General features: G+C 51.9%; 1 protein-coding gene across 1 annotated transcript in view; it reads left to right on the forward strand.

The window, feature by feature from the left end:
- The first annotated feature begins 980 nt into the window (after window positions 1–980).
- TWIST2 (twist family bHLH transcription factor 2) overlaps window positions 981–13,134 on the forward strand; it is a 52,670-nt gene continuing 40,516 nt past the window's right edge. Inside the window, exon 1 of the mRNA XM_006066772.4 lies at window positions 981–1,691. Coding sequence (XP_006066834.1) covers window positions 1,174–1,656 — 483 coding nt within the window. The 5' untranslated portion in view covers window positions 981–1,173 and the 3' untranslated portion in view covers window positions 1,657–1,691. The remainder of the gene's footprint in view (window positions 1,692–13,134) is intronic.

Consider the following 13,134-nt stretch of genomic DNA (forward strand, 5'->3'; position numbering starts at 1 on the left):
TTCAAACGCGCCCGCGCTCTGCGTCCAGATGGCGCGGGGCCGGCGGCCCCCGCCCGAGGTCGCCCGCTGAAGCCGGGCCGGGCCCCGCGCCGCGGCCGCTAGGGCTGCCCGCAGGCGCCCAGCGTAGGGGAGGCCGGGCGCCTCCCCAGACCTCCCTCCGTCCCCGGCCGATTCGCAGAGGGGGAGCCCTGGCCCCGCGGCCTAGCCAGCGCCTTCGCCGGGCTCTCGTACCCCAGGCTGGGCCAGGCAGGTGGGCTCTGTGGGCACTGGGCGCTCCAGCGGAGGCGCGCGTGCTGGTGCTGAGGTTTTAATCCACTTAGAAGGACCGCCTGCGAAGGGCGTCGGGGGCCGGGGCTCCTCAGCAAGTTGGGGTGAGACACCCCCCTCCCATATAACAGCTGGGCAAAGCGGGCCGCGCGCCTCCAAGGATCCCCGCGGCGCGGCCGTAGGTAGCCGCGTCTCCGAGGGCACCCGAGTGTCAGCCCGCCCGCGGACGGGGCCACTGGTCCCGCACGTCCCCCTCCCCTGGCCGAACGTGCGGGCCACCTCGCCAACTCTCTGTGCGCCCGGGGACAGGAAAGGCTCACACTGGCCCGGGCGTCCCCGGGGGCTCCCCGCCGCGTCCTCACCTCCTGGGAGCGCATCTAGGGTAGGACTTGCCTCCCGCACCCCTCGCGCCGCAGGAGAGACCCCGCAGCCCGGCGGGGCCCGATCTCCAGTTAAGGAGCAGACAAAGCGGGATCGGCTGAGCCCGCGGCGCGGCCGGAGAGCGGTCAGAGCCCGGGGCGGAGGCGCGGGCGGCGCGCGCGAAGGCCGGGCAGTCCCGGGTGCCCGCCGCGGCCGGGGCCGAAGGGGGAGGCAAAACTGAAAGTGCCGCGCCGGGGGGCGGGGGCGGCCGGCGGAGGCCCCAGAACTCGTCCTGCCCCCGGTCGCGGCGACCAATCAGCGCGCCGCCCTCGCTACTGACAACTATTTAGCAACCCAGCCCGGCTAGGGTTTCCAAAAAAGTTAGAATAACTTCCTCTCCCGGAGACCTCGGTTTTGCACAAGCCGGCCTTGAAATCAGAGCCTTTCGAGCAACTCGGGGAGCGTGTGCTCGGCGACCGCGGGCTTGGCCAGCGGCGCGCGCTCTGCGCCCGGCGCCCCCAGCCCCTCGCGCGCCGGGCGGGCGCCATGGAGGAGGGCTCCAGCTCGCCCGTGTCCCCCGTGGACAGCCTGGGCACCAGCGAGGAGGAGCTCGAGCGGCAGCCCAAGCGCTTCGGCCGGAAACGGCGCTACAGCAAGAAGTCGAGCGAAGATGGCAGCCCGACCCCCGGCAAGCGCGGCAAAAAGGGCAGCCCAAGCGCGCAGTCCTTCGAGGAGCTGCAGAGCCAGCGCATCCTGGCCAACGTGCGCGAGCGCCAGCGCACTCAGTCGCTCAACGAGGCCTTCGCCGCGCTGCGCAAGATCATCCCCACGCTGCCCTCGGACAAGCTCAGCAAGATCCAGACGCTCAAGCTGGCCGCCAGGTACATAGACTTCCTCTACCAGGTCCTGCAGAGCGACGAGATGGACAATAAGATGACCAGCTGCAGCTACGTGGCCCATGAGCGCCTCAGCTACGCCTTCTCCGTGTGGCGCATGGAGGGCGCGTGGTCCATGTCCGCCTCCCACTAGCGCCGCGCCACCCACGTCCGGACCGGCGCGCCAGGGTAGGTGCTGCGCGCGCGGTGGGCGCAGGCCCGCGGGCCGCGGCTGCGAGGATGGGGTGCGCCTTTCGTCCTAGCCAGAGATGGGGGTCGGTCGGGAAGCTGCCAGGTCCCAGGGGCACCCCTGTGGTTTGGGGCAAGGTCCCAGGCAGGGTATCGGTCGGGAACGGGCGGACTGGTGACAGTCGTTATTTTCCATCCTTGGTGCTGTGGGAGTGGTGGGTAAAGGTCTGTGGTTGACCGTCGGGGGAGTGGTCATCAGAACTGCCTGGAGCCGGCCGGGGGCAAAGGGCTGAGGACCAGTTGTTCTTTGCGTCCCTCGGAGCGGAGGCCGCCCGCGAAGTTGCCGGGCCTGACGGTGCTTTGCCCGGTTCCCGGGGAGAGGCAGCGCGCTTTCGTCGTGCGGACACCCGGTTCTCCTTGGCTGCTCGTGCAGGTACCCCGGCCCGCGCCTCGGGGACCCGGCCGTCGGCGCCCTGGCTGCCCGGGTAGGCGCAGAGGCGCGGACCGGCGGCGCCTCTGTTGGCCTGGGGAAAGCCGGAGGACCCTGCCCCGCGCGGGCGGCGCCGGGGCCGGTGCAGCACGGGAGCTGAGGACCGTCCGCATCGGAAAGGCGGAGGACAGGGCCGAGGCGGAGGCGCGGAGACCCGAGCGTGGAGGCCGGAGGCAGACATCGCCACGGGGAACCCCGGCTGCCAGCAGGCAGGTGGAGTGGACCTCGGAGCTGGCGGGCTCTGGCCCCAGCTTTGACCCTCGAGAGTCTGGGTGGGGGCCGAGCATTCGGTCCGAAGGGTCCAGGCTGGGAAACAGGTTTGCTAGGGGAAAGGGAGGCGAGGCAGTGCAGCGGGGGCCTGCGCGGGAGCCTGCGCGGGAGCCGGCGAAGGAGTGCAGCCGCGGAGCCCGGTGAGTCCCCGCTTTCTCTAGGGGAGCGCTCGGGGTGTCCCGCGCCGGCCCCCTTTCACCAGACACTTCTGGAGACCCTCAGACCTTCCCTAACCGCGGAGATGCTGTTCTGTCTCTTCCAGAAGGCTCTGTGACCGTGGCTTTCTCTCGGGCGATGGAAGGAAGGGCTCACGATTTTTGGTGGGGAGAGGGCCCAGTTAAAAATCCCTCCCTCCTTGGTCTGTTGGACTTCCCTGCTCATCTTGCAGGGTTTTTCTTCGCGTCTCCACTTCACACAGAAGGAATTTAGATTAATCACGGGCGTGCAGCCGCCCACTCTCCCAAGCATATCCACTTCTTTCCTATGTGCTCTATGATATCTGCACATGTTTTTGCTGTGGGGAGGAAAGGCTCCTCTAGCACAGGTGGATTTTATTTCTTCTTCTTCTTCTTTTTTTTAGTTTTTATTTCTGTGCCACTGAACATTCATTTGTGAAATAGGCCCCTAAGATAATAATTATTTTATAGGCTTTTTTTTTTTGGAAGAATTTTTAGTAGAGAGTCACTTATGGGGATCTTCTCCGATCTCTGTCGAAAGCAGATGGAAAATGTCTCAATCACATATTTTCCCAGGAAAGAAAGTTTGGATTGGCGAGTACTAAAATGCTACAGTGGGATAATACATTAATTCTGGTTTTTGCTGCCTAAATTATGAGCGTCCATTAGTTAATTCCATTTACCCTTTCCACCATGCATAGTTTATAGCACATGTGAAATAAGAACAAACAGATGAGGAAGGTCATCTTTTTAAAATGTACACATATATAGCCTTGTTTAAGGAAAATGTCAACACAATTATCATTAAGGCTTCCCTCCAGAAAATTATTGAAAGCAAAAGCAAGAGGTATTACTTTAATGCAAGAATTTCTTAGGATCATTTAAAATTCACTTAAAAAGAATTGCATTCCCGAAACTTATCAGACATAGATCACAACTGAACAATATATGCAATGAAAGGTATTATTTGTAATGAATAAACGAAAAGCGTTAAAGAGTTTGCTTGGGGGAAAAAATCTGCAAAATGTAAGAGAGAAACACATTTAGCTGGAGAGCAAATGATCTTTGTGTTACCCACTATTTACTTTTATATACGTGAGTGTAACTGACTAGGTCTGATAAAGCAGTTTCCTTAGTAGACAGATGCCCACAGTGTACAGGACGAGAAGGGAAATGTGCGAATTGCTGACACACGGATGATTCTGGACTTGCCGTGTTTTTACTATCAGGCGTGTTCGACCAACTTTTGCTTTCTTTCCGTTTTTAACCCGTTCGTCTGTATGAGTGTAGATACAGGCATAATTGGTTTGATTTCCTGCAAATGTTGCTACATAGGTTATGTTAATGTTAAAACATAAGCGTATGTATTAGTAAAGAATTTCTAGACCTTCCCATCAGTGGTATGCGATTTTAGTGTCTGCTGAGATACATGAGAAAGTCTGTGTTGAGATGAGCAGCAATGCTATTAAAAGCCAAAACTGTCCCTTAGTACAAAGAGACACAGGAAATGTTGAGTTTGGCTGGTGCTAACGTTTATCCTGACCTTCTTCTTTGGCCTGGTATTTAAAAATGCAAATACACAATAAATCAGGTGTCTTTGGACAGTCATCTGCGTTTATCTAAGCAGAAAATCTCTAAAGGAGTTTTCTGTTTTCTCAATAAATGCCAGAGTCCCAGTGCATGGTCAGAGGCACCTGGGTGAGGTGGCTACTTACTGGACATTTTTCCTGTTCCCTGCTTTGTGGATAAAGAAGACATCTCTCTAACTTCAGCACTGTGTGCAGGTTTCCCATAGGTCCCTACTCTCAACATACTAGCTTTGTTTCCCTAAGAACTTTTAGTTACTTTGGAGAACAGAGGGTGACCCTCTAACCATCCAATACGTGTAAGCCTTTTCCTCTCTTCAGAAAACTGACTTCTTGGAGGTACCTGTCAACAGCTACATTCGGAATGCTAGCTGGTCTCGAAAGAAAATGAATTGCCTGTGGAGAATGGAAATGCAGAACCCTAATCGACCTTTTGCTTGGTCACGGGAAGAAGTAGATTGAATGACCCAGCTACTTGAAATATAGGCAACACTTTGTTATAAAACACCCACTGAAAAGATCCGATGTAGGGCTGACCTACCTTTCTGGATATCGTTCCCTTAAATGTCTGTAGTTACTCTTTCCATCTTGCAGGAAGCAGATCTCGCTGCCCATCTGGCCAGAGTGGGGGCTGGAAGCTTGGGACTTTGAGAGTGGCTGTTTGAGGTCATTTGAAATATAGTACTTTATTGAGGTTTTCTGAGGGCTGTACTCTTTTCAGACAAGTCTTGAGCCTGAAAGAATTGAGTTTTCATGCTCGTTGCTTCTTTATATTTTGGACAGACGGCAGAGATGCCAGATCCCTTTCGCCTGGCAGAAAGATCATAAAGTAAACTCTTTCTGAGCGGAGTACTATAACTCATAACTGCAGTTTAAATCTGGGCTTTAAAAAAACAAATATTTTAATAAGCCAATTTTAAAGGCTGAACTTTTATGACAGTTTTTAAGCTTAGTATTTATATTAATCTATTCTCACTGGTGTCTTTAAAAACCCTGTGAATGTATGCTGGAATGTCTGTTTATGTTTGTGTCTTGTCTTGGGAAAGGATAAATGTGCTGCAAAAAGCAAACCAAAAACAAAGCCTTCTGCGAGAAAGAGTTCATGGATGAGGCAATAAAATTCAAAGAAGAGATGACTAAGTTAGCGTAGCCAAGATACAGAGAGAGCCATAAAGTAGACGTAGAATCTGAGGGAGACGGACATGGATGCACTCAAAAGTAAAGCCAAGATGGAATACTAAAAGCAGAAACTGCTTAAAAGCATATTTTACATGGTCACCTGAGTCTACATATGTGATAAAACTGTGTAGAATGAAATATGCACACACGTGTGCACACACACACACACACACACACGGGTACATGTAAAACTGGCGAAATCTGTATAAGATCTGGAGAGTGTATCAGTGTGAGTCTCCTAATTGTGATATTGTATATAGTTTTTTGAGATGTTACCACTGGGGGAAAGGAAATGAAGAATGTAAAAGAATCTCTGTGTATTATTTCTTACAACATCATGTGAATCTAATACTGTCTCAAAATAAAAAGTTTGAAAGAAAAGATATTCCAGGGGACTTCCCTGGCAGTCCAGTGGTTAACACTTTGCCTTCCAATGCAGGGGGGTGTAGGTTCCACTCCTGGTCCGGGAGTTAAGATCCCATGTGCTTCATGGTCAAAACACCAAGTGTAACAACAGAAGCAATATTGTAACAAGTTCAATTAAGACTGTAAAAAATGCCCCAATTAAAAGCACTTTAAAACAGAAGAAAAGATATTCCACAAGAATTTTAAAAGTTTCTTTCAAGTGAGCAAATTATATAAGGAAGGATTATACGGATCTCAGAGTAATAAGCCAAAAATACGCTTTGAGCTTTTTTCCTGATGTCATTAGCCTTATTGTACTTTTCAGAATATAAGGGGACTGCTCATATTTTCAACATGTAACTATTTAGAAGTGGTTCCTTATCATTCAGAAACAAAGAGTAAAATCCTAGAAATCTGAAGGAGAAATACCAATCCATATATTTATTCCTATGCTAATCAAGAATATATTTTTCAGAGGAATTTTAGGAAATATTCATCAAAACTGACACATTTCCCTGAAAGATACTAAGTCTGAAACTGACGACATTTGCTTGTAAGATAACTGTCTACATTGACTTACATTTCTCTCTCACGCACACAACTGTTCTAAAGGCAATGATTTATCAAAATTATTCATCCAGGAAGTGGAGAGATTGAAATGTTAGTATTTGGAGTCATACACAGTTGAGGGGTGGGGAGAGAGAGAGAGAGAAACAGAGAGACCCAGAGAGACAGACAGACAGAGAAAGAGAAAGACAGACAGGTATCAAATCCTAAACTCAGTCATGTTTATTTTACATTAGGGTTTGTTTGTTGTTAATAGGGACGTATTTTGTGTGTAGGTTCAGTAGTAAGTCTTTGAATGCAATTTAGTTATATTAAGTGAGCTTTAATTTAATGTTTGTTTTGGAGTGAGACGCGGTGACATTAACACTATGATTTTCATGCTGATGTCAACTAAGGCACGGTGGGGTTTTTCTCCCGTGATTGCTAGCGGTTGTCACGCTAAGAGCAGACGCAAATCAGAAATTGGAAAAGTCAACATGTAACTTTATTCCGACATAAGAGAAATGTTTCACGGTTAGTTGAAAAGACAGTCATTTTGAATCAAAACAATGTCTTTCGTGCTTTGAATATCTGTATTATTTTATCCACAACTCTCTCGTTCAGAATAATATGATCCTGAGATTATGTATAAGAAGGGACCTGACTGGGAGAGTTGAGGCATGGTGTCGGTGGAGGCTGTTATTTATTGCTCAGTTTCTTCCCATCATTTTGTTTTCCTGTTACTTGATCAGGGAAAGACTAAGATGACCCAGCTTCTCGTGACGGCTCCTGTGGAATGGTCATTTCACTTTTCCCATCCTAAGAGCAGTGCCTCTAAAACTGGGCACGTCTCTCCTTTCTTTAGATCAGAATTTCCCGTCGGTTGAATGAAGGGCGGGGTTGAATCCAACGAGCTTTAAGTCATCAAATTCGGTTATTCTGAAAAATACTCCTTTCTTTCTAGCTTATATTCAGCCTTGAAAATAGCCACCTGCATCTTTGGGGTGGGAGGAATGGTCACCTGAGTCGTCTTACATTAAATTCCTTTTTCTTGCTGTTTATGATGGAGAGTTTGCATTTGGTTTTCTGGACATGCAGATCTGGCGTGTGACTGGCAGGAAAGATTTGGGCAAAGACCTTAATTCGTATTAACCCTTTGATGGTGACCAAACATCCAACCCCAACCTCGGGGGCTGAGGTTTCTGGCGGGGTCACAGCCAGAGCCTGTCTGGAGAGTCAGGCAGAGCAACTCAGAAGGAAACCTGAGGGTGGGCGTTTCGCCTTGTGCTTGGAGAAGGGAGGCGTGGGCAGCCTTTTTCCGACTCCCCATGGAGAACAGATGCCCCAGCTTTTGTTGTTCCTGTAGTCTTCTGTGGCTGTACAAATAAAAGGTCACAGTGGCCTTTCTGTTACAGTCTCTCTGAGAGTCTCCCTCTCCTTAGAGAGTCAGGAGACGTTTGCCTGCTCCAGAGACAAGTGAGGGCTTCGTAAGGGACAGCTTGTAAAATAAACAAACTCCCTGAAAGAAAACACAGGCCTGTGGTTTACCGTCTCTGACTCGGCTGCTGCGGTGGGTTTCTTTGTGTGTTCCGCGTTGATTTAGCATCCTGGAAGTCAGAACGCAAGCAGGCAGCGTGCTCTTTCAATCAGGAGACCCAGAAATGAACGTTGAGCTGCTATTTCCTTTCATTAATCTCAGTCCCTGAAGTAGATTCGTTTGCAGGGAGTGCAGTGGGATCAGAAGTCAAAAGCCGTCTGCTTTGTTTGACTTGCTGGCCCCGTGGGTGCAGAAGTGCCTGCTCCCTGCTCATGTGCTTTTCCAATCTCGGACACTCAAGTCCATGGAGGAAGAACAAGGCGAGCTTGCTGCAGTGTTAGCAGGATCGATCCTTACTGGGTCACTTCCGGAGGGCCGGGCACATTGAAAGCCCTGTTCTTAATGAGACCACCTTGACCAATACACAGGTGCTTACTGTTTCTTTGGGAAATGCCTGCCTCACTGCAAATTGGAGAGGAAAGGAGGGAGGAAGAGTCTTTATTTTCTGTCTCAGGTTGAGCATCAACACATCTCTGTTCACATGCATCTGTGCGTGCTAAGTTGCTTCAGTCGTGTCTGACTCTTGGCAGCTCAGTGGACTGCCGCGCCAGGCTCTTCTGTCTGTGGGATTCTCCAGGCAGGGATACTGCAGTGGGTTGCCGTGCCCTCCTCCAGGGGATCTTCCCGACTCAGGGATGGAACCACTCTGTTCACATAATTTGGTTCAACTGACAAATAATGTCTTCCCTGAAGATTAATTTTCCTAAATTTAAATCATTCCAAACTGCATACTATACGCGGGGGCCTAAACTGTTCAAAGTCTTCAGGATGCACACAGCCAAGCGGCTGTCCTCTTTCATGGTATCTGTGTGCGCAGGTGGAACCGAGACAGACTTGGTCCTTTGTACATTTTTTCTTTGTCTCGTGAGCATTTCTTCTTCAGCTTCTCCCCCTCCCCGACCCCCACAACCCCACACCCTTTCTTGTGCTTATTCTTTAGCTGAAATCTATCACGATTATTGACTGGAGTCCACATAAGGTTTTGTATCATAGCAGGTGAGACAGGAGGAGCGCGAAGGCCATCATCACGTCCCCACAGTCTCACGCTTGGGCACAGGGAATAAGCGCACACCTCAGGTTCTCCAAGTTGAGCGGTCCTGGGTGTTCTGAAAGTCCAGTGGGCTCAGCCGTAGATCTGCAGCCAGATCCCCCCGCCCCCGCCACACACACCCCTGTGCTTGGCGACTCCTTCTTAGTGATTGTTGCTCACATTTTCTAGGAAAATTGCTTCACTGATACTGGAAGTCCCCCAGTGGAGATCTGTACCCCAGGAAGCATGCTGTGTCCTGTTTTGTTGATTTCTCTCGTGTAAAATGACCTGCTTCAGCCAGCCAGAACTGCATGGAGCACATGGTGATCCCACCAGTGGGAGCGTGCGGGGCTGGGATTCCGTGGAGCCCGTATCAGCGCCGCACGGGATCTCCACGTACCTCCCTCTCATGTCAAGAGTCCACACAGTCAGGTATCTAAGGGCGGAATTACGTCAAGGCTGTTTTGCTAGATGTTGAATTATTGCCAGTTCCAGAAGTCTCTTTAAGACAATTTTTTGAGGATAGAGATTCTTTTTTAATTAAACAGTAAGCAAAAAGCAGGGACTATGATATATTTATCCGCTTATTTCAAAGATCACTATTATCTATATCCACTTTTGTTTGATTACATTGAACAATTGTATCTGAGTAATTCAGTGTTTGTACGCATCTCCAGTGATGCTGTAAACATGAGTCAGTCACTTAGAGCTTTATAATACGGCAAAGGTAACTTCTTCAGGAGTGGCAAAATAAAAGAGAAGGTGAAGGTGTGAATAGGAAAAGCGGTGTGTGGAGAATTTCACACGAAAATAGGGCGATCGAGGGAATTGAGGCCCCTTAGGAAGGAAACAGAAGCTGGACCTCCCTCTGCTGGTTCCTGCAGACCCATCGCCCCCCCCCACCCCCCAGGCTCCCTCAGGAACCTAGAAAAGAGTGGTTTATCAGAGCCACACCCTCCTGGTCTTCCCAGAAGGTGGCACTTTGTAAAATCCAGTAGGGCCCCCTCAGCCCTGCTGGGATGACACCCCGGGCGGGAGGTTGCGGGGCCTCTAAATGAAGACCTGAACAGTCTTCACCTGCCACGTGCCCCCAGAGCTCAGCATCACCCCAGACGGCATCAGAGGTGTCCCAGAGGTGGCCCCTGACTGCAGGACCCTGCCCCCGTCCCTGGGTGCCTCTGGTGCCCGAGAAAGCAGAGGTCCCTGAGAGCTCTGTGGCCAGGGTGGTCCCTCCGCCTAGGGGTGGGGACCCCAGGTGGCGGTCTCCACAATGCGGATCTCCGCAGTGCTCAGCTGGACTGTACGGGTCTTGGACCTGCTCCTGATCCACCCTCAGGTCACGCGGACGGATGCCTGAGCGTGAGCCCAGTGTGGCTCGGTCTTTGCCAAGGTTAACCGGAGGCAGCGGGAACTCAGCATTTATTTCCTTCTCCTGGGGATCCAGCCCCTCCGTCAAATTTCACTTTCAAGCTCCCCCTCATCTAAAGAAACTTGCCCACCTCCAAGGGTTGCGGGGGAAACAGATGAGCCTGGCTTTGCCGAGAGAAGCCGAGCGACCACACTGTCCGTCTCGTGAAGTGTCCTTCTGCTGGAGTGGCCAGGCTTCTGATGGTGAGAAGTGTTATTTGCATGGACGACGGAGCGCACCCTCCTGGCTTGTCCTCGGCAGCATGTCCATGGGCAGAGTCTATGAAGCACGCTCTTAGACCATCTGCTTGTGTGGTGTATTTTTTGAAAGTGACGGCGAGTGTCATTCAGTGTTAATCACATAATTTCACTTTTTCTAACCAGAAAGAGGCAAAGGGGACGTGAGGACACAGAAGGCAAAGCTGGTGTGTCTCCTTCACGCGCTGAGCTCTCTTCCGCCTGACGCTTCACAGGGTGAAGCAGTAATTCATGAATTCTGAGGGTTTTAAATGTCCGCGACTGTATGTGGTCACCGTGTCTCTCCACAATGTGTTTTGCTCTTCAGTGAAAATACTGTTTCTGGACTAAACCATCTGTAATTCTTTCCCTTAGAAAGAACTCCTCTGACATGGCCTTTTTCTATTTGGGGAGACTATAATTAGAAAGCAAAGGCTTTGCTCTTGTGGGAGCAGGTTAGGTCTCCGAGTGAATCTGTTGGGGGAAGCCTATTGTCTTGTGTCTAAGGGAGGGGGCGTCTGAGTAGGACTTCCTCAGAAGTGGCCATGCAGTGGGCACCGCTTTCCTGCTCTCAGCCCTACAGTTCTGGGCTGAGGCATGTCATAGCCTCGCTGGGACTCAGTCTTGTCTCTAAAAAGGCAGAGTAAGGTGCAGATAGCTCTGTGGTTATCAACATTCCAAGAGCCAGTAGGATCCAGCCGTTTCCTCCTGGGTGTATACACCAAAGAATGGAAAGCAGGTGTTCAGACAGAAGCGTTCACTAATGTTCACAGCAGTACTGCGTGCAGCGGCCAGAGGGGGAGGCGATACAGACGTCCACCAGCTGAGGGGGGTCAGGGTGCTGCGCTCTGTCTGTCGAATGGAGTATTACTCGGCCGAGGGAACGGTGCTCTGACTCAGGCTGTTCATACAACACAGGCAGACCTTGGAAACATTTTATGCTGAGTTAAAGAACTCAGACACAAATGACCGGAAAGTGTGTGACTCCATTTGTATGAAATATCTGGAATAAGCAAAAGCCGATCCGTGGTTGCCGGGGACCAGGGCTGGGTGGGGGCGGACTGGGATGGGACCGCTTCACGGGTGTGGGATTGCTGTTTGGGGTGATGGAAAAGGTCTGGAACTCGATTGTGGTGATGTTTGCACAACTGAGTGAAATTCTATTGGATTGTATACTTTAAAATGGTTGAAATGATAAATTGTATATTATATGTATTTTAGCACCAAAAAAACCCCTATGAGTCAGACCATGGGCCTCTCTGGTGACCAATAGGCCTCGAGGGTGGAGGTGGGCTAGACTGTCCGCTTTCGTCCACTTTCCCGAGATGTTATCTGCTGGTCCACGTGGTTCAGGCCTTATCAGAGGCTTCTCATCTCCTCAGCTGTGCAGCCTAAAAGTGTTTTCCTTTCGAAATCTCTCTCTTACATCTTCATCAGAAAGGCTCCTCTAACAATTCTGACAGCACACTTGGCAGCCTGTCGATTGTACCTCTAGAACCTCTGCTTGGGGGCCGGGCGCTGGGGTTGGGGGGCAGGGGGCAGGGGTGTGAGTGGCCCCAGGGTTCTGCCCTGCTGGCCGGCGGCCCAATGGACCAGAGCAGAAGCATCTTCCACACCCATGTGAGTGCTGGCCCGGAATCCCTGGAGCCCGTTGCATCCAACACTGGGCTCCCCAAAGCCCAGGGCCCACCCACTCATCAGACCATTTCAGTCCAGTTCGCAGGCTCAAAGGGGACGGATTCTGTGGCCGCCTTGATGTGGCGATTCCTGAGAAGGGGGCCTCAGGCCCTGAGCTGCTCTTGTGGGTGAATCCCTCTCTTTCTCCAAAGTCGCCTTTCTCAGGGCCAGGACCCTGGCCCAGTGCAGAGTGGACGTGTGACCAGCCTCCTGGGGGCTGCCCGCAGAGAGAGGGACAAGGGGAGGAGGGGCAGGGCATCGTTCAGGGCCAGCTGGGGGGTTGTCTCTCCTTCCCTCGCTGATGTGTGTCCGCTGTCCTCCCTGGAGTGTTGCCCTAGTGTCCACAGGGTACGGAGCCCAGGGGAATGCGGTGAGACCCTGGTTCAATTGCTCTGAACAGAGGCGCTCGGACAGCAGAGCACTGTCCCCGGGCACAGCAGTGCCGGGCTGCCAACGGGCATGGTGCCCTCGTGAATGCGTTCACCCCTCACCTGCTTCCTGGCCACCGCCCCAGGGACCCGCTGAGAGGGCTGGAGGACGCATGCTCACCTGGGGCTTCCTCTGCCGGGGTTCGGGTCCATTTCTAAAGACACCACCGCCTTCGTGGTGTCTCCCAGTCCGCACATTGCCTTGCTTGCAGAAACCCCACAGGTGGGGCTCTGCTCATGGGCAGTGTTTGGAGAATCCAGACGAGAGGGCCCAGGAGAGCTGGAAGCTGAGGGAGCGGACTCTTCCCAGGAGGGGTGCAAGCAGAGATACTGCTGCTGTTCCCCTCTCCCTGGTCCCCTACACCCTCCGCCCCAGAAAAGAAAGCCACCAGGAGGGGAAGAAGGGAGGCAGACA

Source organism: Bubalus bubalis, chromosome 6 (genome assembly GCF_019923935.1).
Source record: "Bubalus bubalis isolate 160015118507 breed Murrah chromosome 6, NDDB_SH_1, whole genome shotgun sequence".
NCBI lineage: Eukaryota > Metazoa > Chordata > Mammalia > Artiodactyla > Bovidae > Bubalus > Bubalus bubalis.